This window comes from Eubalaena glacialis, chromosome 3 (assembly GCF_028564815.1).
Source record: "Eubalaena glacialis isolate mEubGla1 chromosome 3, mEubGla1.1.hap2.+ XY, whole genome shotgun sequence".
Classification (NCBI taxonomy): Eukaryota; Metazoa; Chordata; class Mammalia; order Artiodactyla; family Balaenidae; genus Eubalaena; species Eubalaena glacialis.
In genome coordinates, this window is record NC_083718.1 from 89,225,949 (window position 1) to 89,247,213 (window position 21,265).

At 44.0% G+C, this 21,265-nt stretch overlaps 1 protein-coding gene across 1 annotated transcript; it reads right to left on the reverse strand.

Moving 5' to 3' along the window:
- Nucleotides 1-3,213: 3,213 nt before the first annotated feature.
- LOC133088251 (3 beta-hydroxysteroid dehydrogenase/Delta 5-->4-isomerase) lies at nt 3,214-10,757 on the reverse strand. The gene is made up of 3 exons (XM_061186101.1): nt 10,593-10,757; nt 6,729-6,893; nt 3,214-4,358 (listed from the first exon to the last, which is right to left on the reverse strand). Exons 1-3 carry the CDS (start codon nt 10,735-10,737, stop codon nt 3,547-3,549), a joined length of 1,122 nt encoding a protein of 373 aa, XP_061042084.1. The 5' UTR covers nt 10,738-10,757; the 3' UTR covers nt 3,214-3,546.
- Nucleotides 10,758-21,265: the final 10,508 nt, after the last annotated feature.

Genomic DNA, 21,265 nt, shown 5'->3' on the forward strand with positions numbered 1-21,265 from the left:
AAGTATGTACTCTCCAGCACACCACACTCCCCGCCACTCCCTAAAGCCTCTTAGCTTAGGCTGCCTCACTTATACATGGCGCTTGGCTCCTGCAAGCATGTGCGTTTGCCATCTTCATGTAAAATCTTTGAAGTCAAAAAGCTTTTTTATTACTGGAACTGAACCACTAACTCGCTGGATGACCTTGAGCAAGTTACGGACCTCTCTGTGCCTCCATTTGCTCATATGTCAGACTAGGATAATAAGTGTACCTACTTTTGAGTGTTGATTGAGCATTATTATATAAAGTATTTAGAGCAATACCTGCCTCATAATTCTACTGCTTGCTAAAAGTCCACAATCTTTTATCCAAAACCCTTGGGGCTAGATGTGTTTTGGAATTCAGATTTCTTTTGGATTTTAATAAGGTAATAAGTGTATATATCATATATTACAGTCCATCCCAGCAGGATCCAGGTTAGCACCTGGGAATTAAACACACTAAAATTTCTGCAGGAAAAAAAGCAAGAATACACATGAAGTGTGATACAGACTTAAACTGCTTCATCCATTTTGGGGTGGGCCAGGCTGCCTAGAAGCATTCAGGCCCTCAGGGAGAAGGCAGGTCCCAATCCCAGAGCTCCCAGACTTTGTCTCTTTTTTGGATATTTGGGTTTTCTTGTGAGAGGAGAATTCGTGAGGTTGGTTTTTGTCATTGTTCTCGATCTGTTTGTTAATAATTGAGAATTCTGTAGTCGCCCCGGGGTTTCTACCACAGCTGGTTCTGTCTTGCCTTCCTCCTGCTCCTTCAGGCCCTCTGCCGCTTTTCTGCGGGTCCTTCCCCAGGCCAGCCACCCAGCTGCCAGCTCCACCTCGGCCCTCTGAGGCCTGCTTCCTCAAGTCCATTGCAGTCTAAGCTAAGTCTGGCAGCCTAAGCTGCCTAATAATCTCCCCTGGGCAAACCCTTCTCACCTGGCAGGCCTGCCTCCTCTCTTCCCTCCTCCCTCCTCCCCTGTCCCGGCTTCACACTCCCCCCCCCTCCCCCGCCTCCCCGCACCACTGCTCAGCCTCTTCCCCCTGCCTGGACCACCCCACTCTCCTACCCAAGGCCCATCCCTCCTCCAAGGCCGAGCTGAGGTCCCACCTACTCCTTGAGGTTTTTCCCAGTAACTTCAGCTCAGCTCCATTTTCCAGAGTCAGTATACACAGTACTTAACCTGGTGGCTGAGCACTTACCTGCGCTTTCCTTCACTCATTCACCTGTACTCCAAGCAGTCACCCAGGTGTGTGTGGGGGGCAGGGGCGGCGGCTTCCTTCTTCCCTCCGGGCCTCTGCTGCCTCCGTGCGGTGCTTCCCTGCATTGCACCTCGGGCCCCTGTGCACGAGCTCGGACCGCCCCGCGCGGTTCATCCTGAGCCCGGTGCCAGTAAGGATGGGGCTTCGGTGGCCAAAACCTTCCCAGGTCTTTAGGCTTATTCAGCTGAGACCAACAGCCGGCCAGATCCCCTCTCCTCTTTCTCCGCTCACACTAACCCCCGCTTGCCCTCTGGTGGCAATGCCACTTCCCTTCCCTGGGAGAACAGCCCTGGCGGATTTACAGTTGTGGGATTTCCCTGGGCTAAAAAACGGACGGAGGGGACTTTGTCCTAGACTCCACCGCCCTCCTTTCCTTCCTTCCCTATCGGTATAAACATATGCGGGTGTGCACACCTTACCGGGTTGGCGGATGCTGCCTTTTGTGTTTTGTGCGCTGGAGGAAGGCAGGAAGGGAGTGTTTCTTCTCTCACCTTGTCTCACCCACTGGGGCCACTCCACCCTGATCCCTGGGTGCCAGATCCTCTGTCTCTTGGGGTTTTGAAGGTGATGGAAACCTGTTCGTTTGGGCCAGAGTGTTTTTCCCCTTTCTCCTTAAGAGTGAATGCTTAAACTACCTCCTTTGTGGTAATCAAATTCAACCGAATTCATAATCCGTAAATTCCCTGGGTAAGAAAGAGGCCATCTGGGTGTTGCTCGTGACTCTTGCTGTGTCCGTGGTTCATAAGGACAGGCAACACCCTGGTCTAGAAGGAGAGAGCTCCCCACTCCCCGCACTGAGCCCCACACCACCTTCTCACCTGCTTCAGGTCACGTGGTCCTTGTTGGCCTGGCAGTGTTTCTTTTGACTGTTGGTCCTCCAGTCGGTTAACGAATGTGTCATCATTTAAGTCCCCAAACATGTCTCGATTGGCATCCCTTCCTTAGGGGCATTGAGAAGGATGAGAAGGCCAGTGATTAGGGGAAGATGGAGGGAAGGGAAAGAGGCTAAGGAGGTGAGGGAAGACAGCATGCAGTGTGAGGGAGAGGTGGGGAAGAGGGAGGAGGAGGAGTTAAGTCTCTACTTTCTGCGCTGAGTAGGAGGGTTTACATCTGTCCCCTTTACTTTCCTAGGAAGCCGTGGTGCGGCTTCATTGTGTGATTTGAAAGGTTGGAATGTAGGCTTATGAGTTGCCACAGTCGCCAGCACACATAGATCCAAGTGTGTTCTAGGGGCCTTCAAGGACACTGGCATTGGCAGTGGAGGCTGGCTGCACCTATGCTTCTCCCTCTCCTCCCAGCTGACAAGGGTATGAAAACCTCCCAGATTCCCCCAAGGGGGCTGTCCTTGGTCCTAGGGTGTCTCCTGCACAGGACCGGGCAAGAAGTAGGTGACCCAAGGGAGCTGGGCTCTCCCAAGGATCAGTACCCCATGTCCAGTGCTCTGCTGCACCGCCAACAAACCATCCACCACCCCGTCCCCGTTTTGCTATAAATTTTGGGCAGTTCAGGCTACACAATTCAGCGGATGGATACGGGCTTTCAAGTCAGTCCATCTGGGTTAAATGTCCCGGTCTCATAGCAGTTAATGTGACTGTGAACGAGTTTCCTTATTCATCAAAGGGAATAGTCATCCCTACCTCGTAGGTTTCTGGTGAGGGTTAAATAAGTGATCTATGTCAGTCATCTAACACATGCCTGAAACGTAGTAAGTGCTTAGTCAATCCTAGGTTCCCCTTCCCGACACTTCTGCCCCCCCCCCCCAGCCCCGAGCTACTTTTCTAAATAGGAGATGGTGATTGGGCGGGGTGGGGAATAAAAAGGTATGCAATCACGTAAACCACAACTTCCTCCAGATTAGTCATTAAAACGTTTATTACGTTCATTGAGCTGTGTGAAGGAATATGAACTTTTAAAAGAAAAGAAATGCTTTTGCGTTTAACAAAGGAAATGGAACTAACAGGCAAAACTCTAAGTTAAAAGAAGCCCAAATAGCTCAGAATCATCAACTGAGACGGTGGCACCAGCAGCTGCAGCAAATCACCTTGTCCGGCCGTCCCCTGGAGGGAGGGTAGGGCAGAAAGCTTCCCGTTGGGCCAGTGACAGGGAAAGGTTTCTGGTGGAGGGAGGAAGACAGTAAGATGATCATCTTATAAAAGGGACGCAGGAGGACCCGGGCTTGTCCCTGTGTTGTTTGCTGCATGAAGCCGGAAGGGGAGAGCGTGACAGACATCTCCTAACCACACCCACATCCACATCGTTGTCACCCCCAGATCAGTGAGTCTTTGTTTTCAGGGTCTCCTTGTGCTGTTTCACCAGGGAGCCGACCCACTCCTTGGTTTTCTGCTTGGCTTCCTCCCAGGTGAAGAGGGGCTCATACCCCAGCTCTCGCTGAGCTTTCTTATAGGAGAAGGTGAACACGCTATTTGACAGGGTTACCAGGTGGCAGTTGAAGGGGGGTCGATATTTGTAAATTGGACTGAGCAAGAAGCTCACTACTTCCAGCAGGAAAGCAAGCCAATACTTCAGAGAAACAGGAAGGCTCATCCCGGAATCCAGGCAGAGGCCCCATTCTTTGCCCAAAGTGTAATTGAGGTCATCATAGCTTTGGTGAGGTGTGCCGTCTGAGATGTAGTAGAACTGTCCTTGGATGTTTGGGGCCTTTTGGGGGTCCCGAAGGGCCCTCAAGGCCAGAATGTGGGCCCAGGCCACGTTGCCAACATAGACTGGGTTGACTCTGGAGAACTTGCAGTGATTTGTCAGGATGCCATTGTTCTTCAGGGCATTGTCCACGTGGGCAAAAAGTAATGGGCTCCCCTCCCCATAGATATACATGGGCCTTAAGGCACAAGTGTACAAGGTGCCACCATTTTTAAGAGCCCACCCATTAGCTCCCAGCACAGCCTTCTCAGCAAGCTTTTTGCTGTATGGGTACGGAGAGGACCATGCCGTTTCAAGATGCTCTTCTTCGTGGCCGTCCTGGATGATCTCCCTGTAGGAGTTGGGCCCAGCCACCTCTATGGTGCTGGTATGGATGAAGACTGGCACACTAGCCTGCACACAGGTCTCCAACAGGAGCTGGGTACCTGCCCACGGAGAGCACACCGTCAGTGTCAGGAAATAGTCCAGAGCCAGCCATGCCATGGACCATGTCTGCCCCTCACCCTCAAGTGAGGTGGCTATTGCACATGAGGAGTGCATTCTTGTGTGTTTCTGGCTGAGATCAGATTATGCTAAAACCACGGGACGAAAGAAAAAATGAAAAGAGGCCAAGATTTGGATTCTGGAGAGCAAGCATTTCTAGGCTTTTGGATTTCATGGACCAGTGTACGTACTTTTAATTTCAGAAAAGGACAACGAGTTGCCACTTTATATTTTGCGGAGTAAAGAGATTTTAAAATGATCATTTATCATCTCTACCACCTCATTAAAGATAGGCTATTTTAACTTAAAAAATTAGGAGGCCATACTCTTAGAATAAGGACAGCTCTGGTCCTTAGGCAAAAGGGGACAGCTGAAGGATTCACATCACACACACACACACACACACAGAGTTGTATATAAGTAATATATACTCTTAAGTACACATTGAATTGTTTGTATTTTTCTTTTTTTTTTTTTTTGAAGACCAATAAAAACTTGTCACAAGGACTTTTTTTTGAGTCACGGAGCAAATGATTGGTGGGTTCTGGGCAGAAGCTGGAGATCCAGACTCTGTTTCTGACTGTGTGTTTCCTACAAAGACCACTGCTAATTGTGGCTGTGGCTTGTTTACCCAGGTCTGAAAAGTCGAGGGGGCAAAGCTTCCTTTTGCTAGCTTTCTGGAGCTAGCACTGGCCTTGTGTGTTGAGCCGGAGGAAGAAGCAGAAAGGAGTGCACCCTCTGCTGGTAATATCTATCATGCGAGGATCTTGCAGAATCCCTTTATCTGGGTAGAATTTTAGCTCATGGAGGTAACCCAGAGCGCCTTCCTTACAAGAAGGAAGCAATTTCCTGGGCAAAGCATCATTTTTGGGTGGTATTTTAAAAAATAATTTTTAAGGTCTTTGTACAATTTGCTTTTCAGGAGAGACAGCCTCCTTTTAAAAAAATTAAATCTAGAAGCAGAGAAAATTCAGAGCTAATTTACCTGCAGAGGGAGAAATGGCCATGATTGTGAAGTATTTTCTAAACCTGTCAGTGATGCTAGTTTTAGTCAATGGAGGCCTCTAACACTTCTCAGGGATTTCAAATCCCCTGTTGTTGGGAGCCGTGGAGAGTAGAAATTATGAGAGGGGGGCCGAAAACTCAAGACTGGTTAATCTTAGCACCCTCCTGGCAATATGAGGGTGACCGGGGGTGTGGCTAAGTTGAAACTAGAAATGGTCTTTTTTGAGACTGTGCAATTTTAGGCTGGAGATGCAAAAGCAATGAGTTACTTTAGAAAAGGAGTCTCTGAGTAGACTAACTCTGGCGGGCAGGGCGTGGAAGGCTGATGGACTGGGGTGATGTGGTCCTAGAGAGACTGGCCTCCAGGGGTCAGAGGGAGGATACTACACAGCAAGCTAATAAGGGATTTAAGCTAATCCCCTGAGTGACTGTGTCTAGATTTAAAGTAAATTGGAAAGCCACAGTTCAGAAAGAGCCACCAAGCATTTAAGGGATGAGGATCTGAAGAGGGTGTACTTTGGGCACCTGGCTAGGAGCTACTCTTCAGTAATAGATCTGGTAGTGAGCTGAAGAGATGGTATTATGGATAATGGGAAACTATTCTTGCTAAGAAAATATTACAGGAAGACAAGTGCTGGCTAATTCTGTACTGCCAGACCACTGTGAACCAGCTTTGCTTGTTCTCTTGTGAGGAATCCTTCTGGGGGTTGAGCAGGAGGGTGCTGGCATTCTCTTTACCCTTATTATCCTTCCTTTGCAGGAAGTCCTTATTATCCTTCCTTTGCAGGAAGTCCTGCCCGAAGGAAACCAGGCCAGAGTTGTGGCCCGTCACTCCTAACTGACTCGGGGGTACCTCATACCGCAGAGCTCTTAGTTCTTGGCTGTATGGTGACACTCAACTTAGAGCCACACAGAAAAGCTAGCATGATGACCAAGGAAGCACTTGTAAGGTCTGGTTCCACCCCAGTGGAGACAGGAGGTGGTTGGATAGCAAGAGTTTGACGTTGGAGCTGAGTCAACATTTGATTGGACCAGCAGAAGGGTTTTTGTGGCCTTTGGACTCACACAGGCGTGGGTTTAAATTCTAGCCCTTTCACTCCTCCCCATAGGGCCTTGGACAAGTCACTTAGCCTGTCTCAGCCCTAGTTTCCTCATCTGAAAAACTGAGGATGATGGCCTTGAATCTCTGTTGGTGGTGATGAGGAAAAATACTTGGTGCCCACCCAGCAGGTGTTCACCAGCCACGTATCCCAGCTTCTGACCCTCGCTGGCCCACTTCCCTTCAGCTCCGCCCCAGGATCCTGTACCTTTCACATTGACGTTCATGATGGTCTCTCGCTGGACGGCGTTCATGACGTCGATGACAGAGGCGGTGTGGATGACCACCGAGGTGCCCCGGCAGGCTTCCTTCAGGCACTGCTCATCCAGGATGTCTCCTTCCAGCAAGGTCAGCCTGATCTTGCTCTGGAGCTCTGTGTGAACAGGAGTCAGGTCACTGGAAGGCTTTCTGGATCTGGAAGATTCCTGATGACCCAGGTCTTTAAGGACAGGTAGATTGGGGGGGAATGAGGCGTGGGCAGGGGGGAACATCCCATGGAAGGACCAAGTCAACAAGGGCACAGAAATCAGAATGTGTAGCATGTCTTGGGAAAGAGCAAACATCTCTTTCCATCCCATCTCATTCTAAAAAAGAGAGTTTGAGCAGTGAGGAGTCAACAGTGCCTGGAACACAAAATTGTTAAAGAGACTCATGGGGAGTTTATAAAATTCATTAAGGAGAGGATTTGCATTTAATTCGGTAGGGAATGGGGAATCCGGTATAGGTTTGGAATTAAAGGAGAAATGTAAACAGTTGTGCTGTAGGAAGCGAACCCTGGCTGCAGTATTATAAAGTGGATCAGTCTAGTGGACATAAGAGAAAGCAAGGTGACTGAGGGATTAATCCCACCGTCTGTACCACAGTTCACATGCGGAAGACTGGAACCGGGGATCCAGGAGTGGGAGCCGAGAAGGGGAGAGGTACACAAGGTTCGACTTTCAGACCTTACCTTGCCAGGTCCTGGTTCTTACTGGTGATGGGCTGGGAGGAAGAGTCAAAGGCAGCCCGAGTTTTTCCCACTTGAGTAATCAGGAGGATAGTGGCGCTTATTAACAGGAATTTAGGATGGGCCCGAAGGATGGATTTAACTGAAAGAGCTCTTATTAGATATCATCAAAAGCAGATATCAACGCTGAAAATGAGCCAGCCACCGAGGGGCTAACACTCTGGCCACCTAGCCAAGGGTTGCAGAGACGACATCAGGGCCTCTGGTTCCTCTGAAGCCCGCGGGAAGTGGCGCTACTGTGCACTACTGGTAAGATCATCACCTCAGATTAGCCCACGACATAAATGCCACGCTACATACAGTTTGGATAAATAACCTGCACTTATTTTGTGCTTTTTATTTTGCACACGACTTTCAGCTTTCTGATTTCCTTTCACAGCTATCTCATGAGATAGGGATTCTGATTTCCACTTTACAGGCGAGGAAACCGAGGCTCAGAGAGGGTGAGGAAACGTCCAAGTCACACTTCTAGTGAAGACTCTAGCCTGCCCCCCCCGCCCCCACCTTCAAGCCTTGCTTGCTCTCCCGTCACCCACACACAGGACTGGCACTTTTCTGGGGCAGAGTAAGGACGTCAATTTAAATGAAATTGGCAATGGACGGCAGAATTTCCTTCTTGGGTTACAACTTGGAAGAACCTTAAGCCTGCTCTCCTTAAGCCTCTGCAAAATTAGCTCCGCCCCAATGCTTCCACTCCAAAAAGGCCACGAAGTGAGAGAAAGGCAGAGGAATTTGCCGCAGAGTGGAATTTTCTGATTGTGTCCCCACGTCTGCCCTGCCCCTCCCTTACTCTGCCTCTCTTTCAAGGCTAACTTCAGCAGACTGGCTCAAAGGAATTGCTATGCCCTGAAGCCCAAGGCCAAGGGAGGAAAGACCTCTTACCCATTAGTATGCAGGGCTGCAGAGAGAACAGCAGAGGGCGCTGTGGATGCCTCGGTGGTGGAGCCCTGGCTTCCTCCTCCAAGGCTCTGTGGACTTGGCCAGTGTTTTGCATAGACTGAATATGCAGTTGCTTACGTGGTGTGAGCTGGATTGGAGGGAGGCCCAGAGAGAAGCTACTAGACAAACTAGTGGTTAAGAATACAGACGCTGCAGCCAGACTGCCTGGGTTCAAATCCAGCTTTGCCATTTTCCAGGTGGGGGACCTTGAAGAAGTTAATTAACCTCTGCAACGTCTGCATGTTTGTGTCCCCTCAAATCCATTTGTTGAAATCCTAATGCCAATGTGATGCTGTTAGGAGTTGGGGGGATCTCTGGGTGGTGATTAGGTCATGAGGGTAGAGCCCTCACGAATGGGATTAGTGTTCTTATAGAAGAGACCCCAGAGAGATCCCTCGCCCCTTCCACCATGTGAGAACACAGTGAGAAGGCGTGGGCTATGAACCCGGAAGAGAGCTCTCACCAGGACCTGACCCTGCCTTGATTTTGGACTTCCAGACTCCAGAACCGTGAGCAATACATTTCTGATTATAAGCTACCCAGCCTGTGGTATTTTGCTGCAGCAGCCTGAATGGACTGGATTCTTCTGTGCTTGTATTCTCATCTTTCAAAAAAAGAAGGACGCTGTTCCCCATCCCAGAGGGTTGTGATGAGGAACAAATGAGCTGACACACGTAAAACACTTAGCGCAGCGCCTGGCACAGAAAGAACACCGTGAGTGGTCTCTGTCATTATCCTGACAGAGGCCCCTGCCCACCCATGACAGCGCCTGACTTATTCACGTTGGGGAGATGTTCCTCTTAGGTTGACCATCGCCCCCTCTGGGCATAAGTTGTCAGACTGCAAATATTGCTGAGAGGTAGGGATTACAAACGGTTGATGTGCCTCAGTTGTGAATTTTTAAAAAAAAATCAGAGACGCTGTTGAAGCAGAGGATAGAGGAGATAGGGTGTTTGCAGAGGTCAGGGGAGAGGAAAGGAGAACAGAGCGATGGGCAGGGTCCAGGAGAGCGGGCTGGGGAGGGGGGGCTTTGCGTGGGGAGAGGGGTCCTCTGGGCAGCCAGGGCCTGCATGTAGATAGCCAGTCCACTGGGGCCGGGGAGGGAGGACAGGGAATTGGTTTGGGGGCGCCTAAGGGGGAAATGGCAGAAACTGAAGATTCACTTTGCCAACAGTCAGCCCTAGGGCCGTGTGATTGGAGTTCTAGTCTAAGCTCTGCTACCCATTAATCCGGGTAGCAAGTCGCTTTACCTTTGCGGACCTCAATTTCCTCATTGTCTGGATGGGTGTTACCCCTCTCCTACCTTCCTCACAGGGTTATTTTGAGGATCTGGGGGGGGACGAAACAGGTTGGAAAATACACTATAAATCAAGCTTTTGCATTGGCACCATGGGCAGCAGTCTGGAAAGAGAGGCGTGAGCTGCTTCAGCAGATTCTGCAGTCACTGCCTTGTGGTGATGAGGAGAGAGGCGAGTGATAAAAAGAGATGTACAGGGAATCTACGCGAGGTGTGTCTGCACTCATGCTGCCTCTTGTTCTGTTTCTGGCTCCCTTGATGCAGGCCTGTGCATGCTCCGCACTCCCCTCTTTCCTGCTCCCTCTCTAATTCTCTCTCTCTCTCTCTCTCTCACACACACACACACACACACACTCGCTTCACCTTCTCTTCCTTCTATTTCACCTTCACTGGAGATGCTCAGTGAAGCCACAGAAAGACCAGAGCAATCAAGAGGGGCAGGGACCCGCTGGTGGGGTCTCCAGGTTAATGGCACTTGCTCGCCCTTTGCAGATGGTACATAGCAAGTGACAAGACAAAAATCATCAGAACATTGAAGACTTGTTGACAAGGGAGAAAACTGAAACACGATTTTCTGGATGAGAAGAACAGAGGCTGAAGTGGCTGGTCTACAGTCACCCTCTCTAATCCTGGGTCAGGACCAGAATCATCTCCTGACACCATCTGTGATTACACCAAGGTATTACCCCATCTGTAATCTCCTTTCCGATAACATGGGACTAGTCTTGATTTGACTACAACTTTCCTTAAGTTGCTAGACAAGAACCCCCTCCCCACACCTATGCAGGGTTTAAAACGGAGCTACACACCCATGACTCAAGTTCACTTACTAGAAAATTCCTCCCGAACTTCTGGTCTGAAGACCTTGTCTAGCACCCGGATCTCCTGCAGCTCCTTCTCCTCCACCAACAAGCGGACGATCCTCTGACCCAGAAACCCTCCTCCTCCTGTCACAAGGCAGCTCCACCCTGCCATGGCCAAACCTGGGCACGGAGAAACACTTGCCAGGAACCAGAAAACACTGGGGAGCAGTTTGGATGAGAGGCTGACACAGGAGGGAGCCTAAAAGAAATGTCAAGTGATTACATGCTCATAAAAACCCACTGTGTTCCTTCTACTCCATTTTTGCAAAAATCCCATGCACCCCCTCCCAGGAGTAGCTGAAAGAAAATGAAAAAGCTCTAACCTGTTAGATTGTGGCAAGCCAGATGAAAGAGCTGGGTTCTGGTCTCCTGATCTCCCAAAGACAGGACTGAAGGGAGCTTTATGTGCTGTTGCCTCTGACTCAGCCCACTTCACCTTGAACTCTTACTCCATACTCATTGCTCACCCCTGGTCACTTCATCAAAAAGTGGTGAACTTTTAACTTGTATCTCTCATTCCTCCAAAGCACAGGAAGAGAAAGCAAGCTTCAAGGCCACAGTGTGATAAAGATTCTTGGTTCTACCCTCAACAGGACTCGTGGAGGTCAGTGTCCACTGTCTGGGATCCACAGTCTGTAAACTTAAGCTAGACCGGGAGAAATCTCCCAGCACAGCGTGAATTGCTGCTTTGTGCAGTAAATACATCTGGGTGGGGCGGGGTGGTGGAGGGTGCCTGCACTATGGAAGGCAATTTTCTTTCCCACCCAATATATCTGGAGCCTCAATTTTGATTTCCCCCTGGAGAGCTCTGGGTTTCTCTAGGAAGAGAACCATTGAAGGGAAGCTATCTGGTGATAACCACCTAGTTCTATGACCTGTACAACGAGAGTAGGTGTATTGCTGTTAGCTTAACTGACACCATCTTGGTCCCTTACAGTTTTTCCTGTCCTTTCACTGACCCTACTCAGAACTGTGCAGTGAATTACTTCTCTGTCATCAAGGGCTTTGTAATAGATATTAATAGATTTTGTTTAATAACTATTAAGACCAGGTGGCCTCTACGCTCTGTTAGTCCCCAAACAATGATGAAAACCTTTGCTGACGTATTCTCGGTGCCCATGAGACTAGTTACCCCTTCATAAATATTAATGTAGGAATGCACGTCCTGCTTCCAAGCGCAGACCCTCATACCCTAGGTTAGTTATAAAATTGTCCTGATGGCCCTCAGCAGTGCTGAGTGCAGCTGTGAATGCCTCTGGATCATTGTTTACCAAACCCTACTCTGTAAGTTACAATCTAATAAACTGATCCATTGATTACATGGAGCTGCCTGCCTCATTTTTCCTTCTCAAGATGTCTCCTCAGTTCGATGGGCACTTTTTCTTCCCTCTGTCCTCCAACAGTAGAGATCTGTAGCTGTGGGCCACAGTAGCTTTTATTATGAATGTTTGCACTCACCCCAGATTTTGGTTGCAAAACCACTCTCAGTAGATTCTTTTTTTTTTTTTAATTTTATTTATTTATTTATTTATTTTTGGCTGTGTTGGGTCTTCGTTGCTGCACGTGGGCTTTCTCTAGTTGCGACGAGCGGGGGCTACTCTTCGTTGCGGTGCGCGGGCTTCTCATTGCAGTGGCTTCTCTCATTGTGGAGCATGGGCTATAGGCGCACGGGCTTCAGTAGTTGCGGCACACAGGCTCAGTAGTTGTGGCTCACGGGCTCTAGAGCACAGGCTCAGTAGTTGTGGCACACGAGCTTAGTTGCTCCGTGGCATGTGGGATCTTCCCGGACCAGGGATCGAACCCGTGTCCCTTGCATTGGCAGGCGGATTCTCAACCACTGCGTCACCGGGGAAGCCCCTCTCAGTAGATTCTTGAACTGAAGATGCCTATATGCTTCAGAAGCCTGTGCCCAGAGATGCCCAAATAACACTGCCATAAGCTTCGCAAGATACTGTCAAAAAAGTGAGGTGTAATTTACGTGCATTAAAATGTCCAGATCTTGTGTTAATTCAATGAACCGTTACAATTATGTACACCTATGTAAGAAACCACCCAAAACAAAATATAGAACATTTTCTTCCCTGCAGAAAACTCTTTCCTGCCCCTTTCCAGTCAATTCCCATCCTTCCAATCTACCCCAGAAACAACTACACTCTGATATTTAGTGGATAGATACTCTCCTAATTTTTCTTCTAAATTTATGGTTCTGGGTATATATTTAAATATAGAATCCATTTAAAATTAACTTTTGTACACTGAATACAGAAAAATTTACTATTGTATTCCTTTACTGTCTATCCATTTGCTTTCATCAGTTTTTTTTGTTTTAATTATTTGCTTGCCTATATTTACTTTGGGTTTAATTTACACTTCTGTTTCAAGTTTCTTATGGTCAAAGATTGGATACTTGATTTCTTCTTTTTGACAATGTGCATTTGCATTTAAAGCTGCAAATTTCCCTCTAAGCATTGTATTAGCTGCATCCAACAGTTTTGATATATTAGATTTTTGTCATCATTCAGGTAAAAATATTTTCGAACTTACCTGTGATTTCTTCTTTAATGTGTGAGTTACTCAGAGCATGTTGTTTAATTTCTAAAATTGGGGATTTTTTTAGGCATCTTATTGTTATCAATTTCTAATATAATACTATTGTGGTCAGAGCATATACTCTGTTTGACTTTGATTTTTAGATATTTATTGAAACTTGTTTCGTGGTCCAGAAAAAATGGTCTATCTTGGTGAAATGCCGCATGCTCTTGAAAAGAATTTTTCACGTTTCCATCAGTTGTTGGGAATAATGCTTTACAAAGAGTGGGTTTGACCCCCTACTCCAGGTCTCTCCCTCTCCCCACGTTATAGACATTCTCCTCTTCCCACTAGGGACCTGACTCCCAATGCCTCAAACACACTTGCTTAGGAAATGTTGACCCTAGTCACTGAGTTATAGCATCTTGTTCCCTGAAGCTATCAGCACTAACTAAAGGCCTTTGTCTTGCTGAGACCCGTAGAGCCTATCTGAGGCCACCAAAGTGCATCATACAGCTTTGCCTACTCTAGCAATGCTGTAAGTGAACCATATACATCCCCCGTCCTCTTCGAGGCTGGCGTTTGTACCCATTCCCCCAGCTGCTGGGAATGTTGGAGGCTGGTAGATTTCAGCTACTGTCTCTCTGGGAATTGCCTTCAGCCAAAGAGCCAAAAGAACAAGAGTTCAGCGTCTCTGAGTGGAACCAATAAACTCTACAGACAGTGAGAAATAAAATAAAGGGGAAGGCAGATGGGGACCACAACATCATCTTTCTTTTATTTCCAAACATTTTTACAGAGATATAATTTACATGCCATAAAATTAACTTGTTTTAAGTATACAATTCAACTATTTTAAGTAAAATGATGAACTTGTATAACCATCACCATTGTCCTGTTTTGGAACATTTCTATATCTCCCCCAAAAGATCTCTTGTGCCCATTAGCAGCCACTCCTCATTCCCACTCCCCAGCTCTGGGCAACTTTTTTTTTTTTAATTTTTATTTATTTATTTTTGGCTGTGTTGGGTCTTCGTTTCTGTGCAAGGGCTTTCTCTAGTTGCGGCAAGCGGGAGCCACTCTTCATCGCGGTGCGCGGGCCTCTCACTATGGCGGCCTCTCTTGTTGCGGAGCACAGGCTCCAGACGCGCAGGCTCAGCAATTGTGGCTCACGGGCCTAGTTGCTCCGCGGCATGTGGGATCTTCCCAGACCAGGGCTCGAACCCGTGTCCCCTGCATTGGCAGGCAGATTCTCAACCACTGCACCACCAAGGAAGCACCTGGGCAACTTTTAATTGACTTTCCGACTCTATAGATTGGCCTTTTCTGGACATCATATAGATAGAATCATACAATATATGGTCTTTTGTGTCTGGATTCTTTTACTTACCATAATATACTTTTTTTTTTTTTTTTTAATAAAACAGATAAGCAACAAGGATATATGGTACAGCACAGGGAATTATAGCCATTATCTTGTAATAACTTTTTTATTGGAGTATAATTGCTTTACAATGGTGTGTTAGTTTCTGCTGTGTAACAAAGTGAATCAACTATACGTATACATATAACCCCATATCCCCTCCCTCTTGGGTCTCCCTCCCACCCTCCCTATCCCACCCCTCTAGGTGGTCATAAAGCACAGAGCCGATCTCCCTGTGCTATGCGGCTGCTTCCCACTAGCTATCTATTTTACATTTGGTAGTGTATATATGTCCATGCCACTCTCACTTCATCCCAGCTTACCCTTACCCCTCCCCGTGTCCTTAAGTCCATTCTCTACATCTGCATCTTTATTCCTGTCCTGCCCCTAGGTTCTTCAAAACCTTTTTTTTTTTTTTAGATTCCATATATATGTGTTAGCATACGGTATTTGTTTTTCTCTTTCTGACTTACTTCACTCTGTGTGACAGACTCTAGGTCAATCCACCTCACTACAAATAACTCAATTTCGTTTCTTTTTATGGCTGAGTAATATTCCATTGCATATATGTGCCACATCTTTATCCATTCATCTGTTGATGGACACTTAGTTTGCTTCCATGTCCTGGCTATTGTAAATAGAGCTGCAATGAACATTGTGGTACCATAACATATTTTTGGGGCTCATCTCTGTTGTAGTATGTATTTCATTCCTTTTAGGTGTTGAATACTATTTCATTGTATGGATATCCCATATTTTGCTTATTCATTGACCATTTGATAGTTGGAATGTTTCCACTTCTTGCACTATTATGGATAGAGCTGTTATGAACATTCATATACAAATGTTTATGTGGATACTTTCATTTCTTTTGGGTAGATAGCGAGGAGTGAAATTGTTGGGTCATATGGTAAATTTATCTTTAACTTAAGAAGTTGCCAAACAGTTTTCCAAAGTGGCTGACATTTCCACAGTGAGTGACATTTCTGTTTTTCCACGTTGTTGTTTCTTCATATTCTCCAATTGACATTGTGTATTTTTTAAATTATAGCCATCTTAGGGAGTAAGAAGTGGTGTCTCATCATGGTTTTGATTTGCATTTCTCTAATAACTAATGATGCTAAGCATCTTTTCATATGCTTATTAAACATTCCCATACCTTTTAGGTGAAATATCTATGTGAATCTTTTGTCCATTTTAAAATTGGATAACTTATTTTCTTGTTGTTGATTGTATTTTATATTCTAGATACAAGTTCTTTAATAGATATATGATTTGAAAATATTTTCCCAGTCTGTAACTTATCTTTTCATTTTATTGATAATGTCTTTTGAAGAACAAATATTTTTAATTTTGACGAAGTCCCATTGTTCAATTTTTTTTCTTTTACCACTAGTGTTTCTGTCTGACTTAAGGTCAGGAAGATTTTAACCTGTGTTTCCTTCTAAGAAGTATATAGTTTTAGCCCTTCCATTTAGGTCTATGGTCCATTTTGAGGGAATTTTTGCATGTGGTGTGCGTTGATGGTCTAATTCTGATGGTCAATTGATTTTGACAAAGATGCCAAGTAACTTCAGTTGGGGAAAAGTGTAGTCTTTAAACCAATGGCACTGGGACAACTGGATTGTCTACATGTTCAGGGAAGGTCAGGGCATGTTATATAAATGGGGCCCATCTGGGTCACCACCAGTTGGCATCAGAGTTTGGGAAGAACTCCTCAGCATGGGTTGAATAATATGCTCTATCAGGAAAACTCACAAAGGCCAAGGGTAAGCAAGGGAATAGAGGGCATGATTTCCCACACTAATGGGACTCCCTCTATCTTCCTGTCTGTCTCTCCAATCTTAGGGGTAGCAATTTGCGCTGTGTCCTCCCCTCTTTTATGGATCCAGGAAGAGTTGTTGATTTTTCAGTCTGTTCAGCTTTTTTACCTGTTGTTAGGATGGAATGGCAACTTCTAAGCTCCTTGCCTGCAGAACCTACATGTATTATCTCCTTTAATTTTTAAAATAAACTTTATTTTTAGAGGAGATCAGGTGTGTTCAGGATGGTATGGCCGTAGACATAAAATAAACTTTATTTTTAGAGCAGTTTTAGTTTTACAGCGAAATCAAGCAGAAAGTACAAAGTGTTTTCATATACACACACCCACAGCCTCCCCAACTATCAACACCAGAGTGGTACGTTTGTTACAATCATGGACCTGCATATAGAGTTATCACTCAATGTGCATAGATTACATTAGAATTCACTTTTGGTGTTGTACATTCTATGGGTTATGACAAATGCATAGTGATATATATCTACTATTATAGTACCACGTAGAATAGCTTCACTGCCCTAAAAGTCCTCTGTGCTCCACCTAGTCATCCCTTTCTCATTCCTAAACCCTAGCAACCACTGATCTTTTGACTATGTCCATAGTTTTGCCTTTTCCAGAAGGTCATATGTTGGAATCATACAGTATTTACCTTTTCAGATTGGCTTCTTTCAATTAGTACTATGCATTTAAGTTTGCTCCATGTCTTTTCATGGTTTGATGGCTCATTTCTCTTTAGCTTTGAGAAATATTCCACTGTGTGGGTGTACCACACTTTATCCATTCACCTACTAAAGGACATCTGGGCTCTCTATTACCTTCCATGGATCTATTTATCTATTCTTTCACAATGCTACACTCTTTTGATTACTGTAGCTTTACAGTAAGTTTTGAAGTTGGATAGTGGCAGTCCTGTGACTTTGCTCTTTTTCTTTAATAATGTGTTGGCTATTCTGTGTCTTTTGACTCTCCATATACTTTAGATTCAGTTTGTCAATATCCACAAAATATTGATAACTTGCTGGGATTTTGATTGGGATTGTGTTGAATCTATAGGTCAAGTTGTGAAGAACTAACATCTCGACATATTGAGTCTTTCTATCCATAACACAGAATAGCTCCATTTATTTAGTTCCGTTTTGATTTCTTTAATCAGAGTTTTGTAGTTTTCTTCATATAGATCTTGTACACATTTTGTTAGATTCATACTTAAGTATTTTCTTTTATTGGTGCTAATGTAAATGCTACTGTGTTTTTGTTTGTTTGTTTATAGCAGTGCCACGCGGCATGTGGAATCTTGGTTCCCCAGCCAGGGATCGAACCCTTGCCCCCTGCATTGGAAGCACGGAGTCTTAACCACTGGACCACCAGGGAAGTCCCTACTGTGTTTTTAATTACAAATTCCACTTGTTCATTACTGGAATATAGGAAAGTAATTGACTTTTGTACATTAACCTTGTACCCAGTAACATTGTTATAATAACTTATTATTTCTAGGAGAATTTTTTTGTCTATCACATTTTCTACCTAGACAATCATGTTATCGTGAAAAAATACAGTTTTATTTCTTCCTTCCTAATCCGTATACTGTTTTTTCCCTTTTCTTGTCTTATTGCATTAGTTAGGACTCCCAGTGTAATGTTGAAAAGGAATAATGAGAGGGGACATTTTTGTCTCTTTCCTGATCTTTGTGAGAAAGTGAAAACTTCCTCACCATTAAGTGTGATGATTGCTGTAGGTTTTTTTGTAGATTTTTAAAATCAAGTTGAGGAAGTTTCCCTCTACTTCTAGTCTGCTGAGGGTTTTTATCATTAATGGGTGTTGGGTTTTGTCAAATGTTTTTTCTGCATCTATTGATATAATCATATGATTTTTCTTCTTTATCCTGTTGATATGATGGTTTTACATTAATTGATTTTGGAATATTGAACCAGTCTTGCATACCTGGGATAAATCCCACTTGGTGGTGATGTATAATTCTTCTTATATATTGTCGCTAATATTTTGTTGAGGATTTTTGCATCAATGTTTATGAGAGATATTGGTCTGTAGTTTCCTTTTCTTTTAATGTCCTTGTCTGGTTTTAGTATTGGGGTAACGCTAGCCTCAGAATGATTTAGAAAGTATTCCCTCTGCTTCTATTTTCTGGAAGAGATTGTGGAGAATCGTTATAATTTCTTCCTTAAATATTTGGTAGAATTCATCAGTAAACGCATATGGGCCTGGTGCTTTCTGTTTTGGAAGGTTATTAATTACTGGTTCAATTTCTTTAATAGATATAGGCCTATTCAGATAGTCTGTTTCTTCTTGTGTGAGTTTTAACAGATAGTGTCTTTCAAGGAATTGGTCCATTTCATCTAGGTTATCAAATTATAGGCATGGAGACATTCATAGTATCCCTTTATTTTTATTATTATTTTAATGTCCATGCAATCTGTAGTAATGTTCCCTCTTTCATTTCTGATGTTAATAATTTGTGTCCCCTCTTTTTTTCTTAGTTAGCCTTAGTTATCAATCTTTCCAAACATCCAACTTTTGGTTTCTTTGATTTTCCCTGTTGATTTTCTGTTTTTAGTATCATTGACTTCTGTTCTAATTTTTGCTCTTTCTCTTCTTTTGCTTACTTTGAATTTAATTTCCAAGACTATGAAAGAGAATATATATATATAATATAAAAAATGAAATCACTTTGCTATACATCAGAAACTAACACATTGTAAATCAACTATACTTCAATAAAAATTTTTTAAAATTAAAAAAATAGAATTATGTTGTTTAATCTCCAAGTATTTGGAGATTTTCCAGTCATCTTTCTGTTATTTGTTTCCAGTTTAATTGGTTTCTAGTTTAATTCCACTGGGGTCTGAGAGCAGACATTGTATTTTTTCAAGTCCTTTATATTTGTTAAAGTGTGTTTTATGGTCCAGAATGTGGTTTATGTTGGTGAGTGTTCTGTATGAGCTTGAGAAGAATGTGTATTCTGCTGTTGTTGGATGAAGTAGTCTATAGATGTCAGTTATATCCAGTTGATTGCTGATGCTGATGAGTTTAGCTATGTCCTTACTGATTGTCTGCCTCCTGGATCTGTCCATTTCTGATAAAGAGGTATTGAAGTCTCCAACTATGATAATGGATTCATCTATTTCTCCTTGCAGTTCTATCAGTTTTGCCTCACATATTTCGATGCTCCATTGCTAGGTGCATACATGTTAAGGATCGTTATGTCTCCTTGGAAAATTGTCACCTTTATCATTATGCAATGCCTTTTTTTATTCCTGATAACTTTGCTTCCTCTGAAGTCAGCTATGACTGAAATTGTTGAGACTCCCACTTTATTTTGATTAGTGTTAGCCTCGTATATCTTTCTCCACCCCTTTACTTTTAATCTATACGTGTCTTTATATTTAAAGTGGGTTTCTTATAGATAATGTGTAGTTGGGTTTTGTTTTTGATCCACTCTGCCAGTCTCTGTTTTTTAACTGGTGTATTTAGACCATTGATGTTTAAAGGAAGTATCGATATAGTTGGCTTAATATCTATCATATTATAAGAAATAACAAGTGTTGGCAAGGATGTGGAGAACAGGGAACCCTCCCTTGTGCATCATTGGTGGGAACATAAATTGGTGCAGCCGCTATGGAAAACAGTATGAAGGTTCCTCAAAAAATTAAAAATAGAACTACCATATGATCCATCAATTCCACTTTTGGGTGTTTATCCAAAGAAAATGAAAACACTAACTTGTAAAGATATATGCATCTCCATGTTCACTGCAACATTATTTATAATAACCAAGATATGGGAAAAATCTAAGTGTCCATCATTGGGTGAGTGGATAAAGAAATTGTGGTATATATGGAGAGTTAGTTCAAGGAAATGAACGTTATATCTTCTTCTTGGATTGATCCCTTGATCATTATGTAGTGTCCTTCCTTGTCTCTTGTAACATTATTTTAAAGTCTATTTTATCTGATATGAGTATTGCTACTCCAGCTTTCTTTTGATTTCTATTTACATGGAATATCTTTTTCCATCCCCTCACTTTCAGTCTGTATGTGTCCCTAGGTCTGAATTGAGTCTCTTGTAGACAGCATATATATGGGTCTTGTTTTTTTATCCATTCAGCCAGTCTATGTCTTTTTGTTGGAGCATTTAATCCTTTTACATTTAAGGTAATTATTGATATGTATGTTCCTATTACCATTTTCTTAATTGTTATGGGTTTGTTTTTGTAGGTCCTTTTCTTCTCTTGTGTTTCCCACTTAGAGAAGTTCCTTTAGCATTTGTTGTAGACCTGGTTTGGTGGTGCTGAATTCTCTTAGCTTTTGGTTGTCTGTAAAGCTTTTCATTTTTCCGTCGAATCTGAATGAGATCCTTGCTGGGTAGAGTAATCTTGGTTGTAGGTTCTTCCCTTTCATCACTTTAAGTATATCATGCCACTCCCTTCTGGCTTGTAGAGTTTCTGCTGAGAAATCAGCTGTTAACCTTATGGGAGTTCCCTTGTATGTTATTTGTCATTTTTCCCTTATTGCTTTCAATAATTTTTCTTTGTCTTTAATTTTTGTCAATTTGATTACTGTGTGTCTCGGCGTGTTTCTCCTTGGGTTTATCCTGCCTGGGACTCTCTGTGCTTCCTGGACTTGGGTGGCTATTTCCTTTCCCATGTTAGGGAAGTTTTTGACTATTATCTCTTTAAATATTTTCTCAGGTCCTCTCTCTCTCTCTCCTCCTTCTGGGGCCCCTATAATGTGAATGTTGTGTATAATGTTGTCCCAGAGGCCTCTTAGGCTGTCTTCATTTCTTTTCATTCTTTTTTCTTTATTTCTGTATTCTTTATCCTTTTTTCTTTATTTTCCTTCTTTCTTTATT

What these genes read in the sequence shown, in the direction of transcription:
- LOC133088251 (XM_061186101.1), bottom strand. Translation starts at nt 10,737, where the DNA reads ATGGCAGGGTGGAGCTGCCTTGTGACAGGAGGAGGAGGGTTTCTGGGT. An exon ending in AGTTCGGGAGGAATTTTCTA is followed by an intron (nt 6,894 to 10,592) that starts GTAAGTGAACTT and finishes CTGTTCACACAG; the next exon opens with AGCTCCAGAGCAAGATCAGG. An exon ending in CATGAACGTCAATGTGAAAG is followed by an intron (nt 4,359 to 6,728) that starts GTACAGGATCCT and finishes CTCCGTGGGCAG; the next exon opens with GTACCCAGCTCCTGTTGGAG.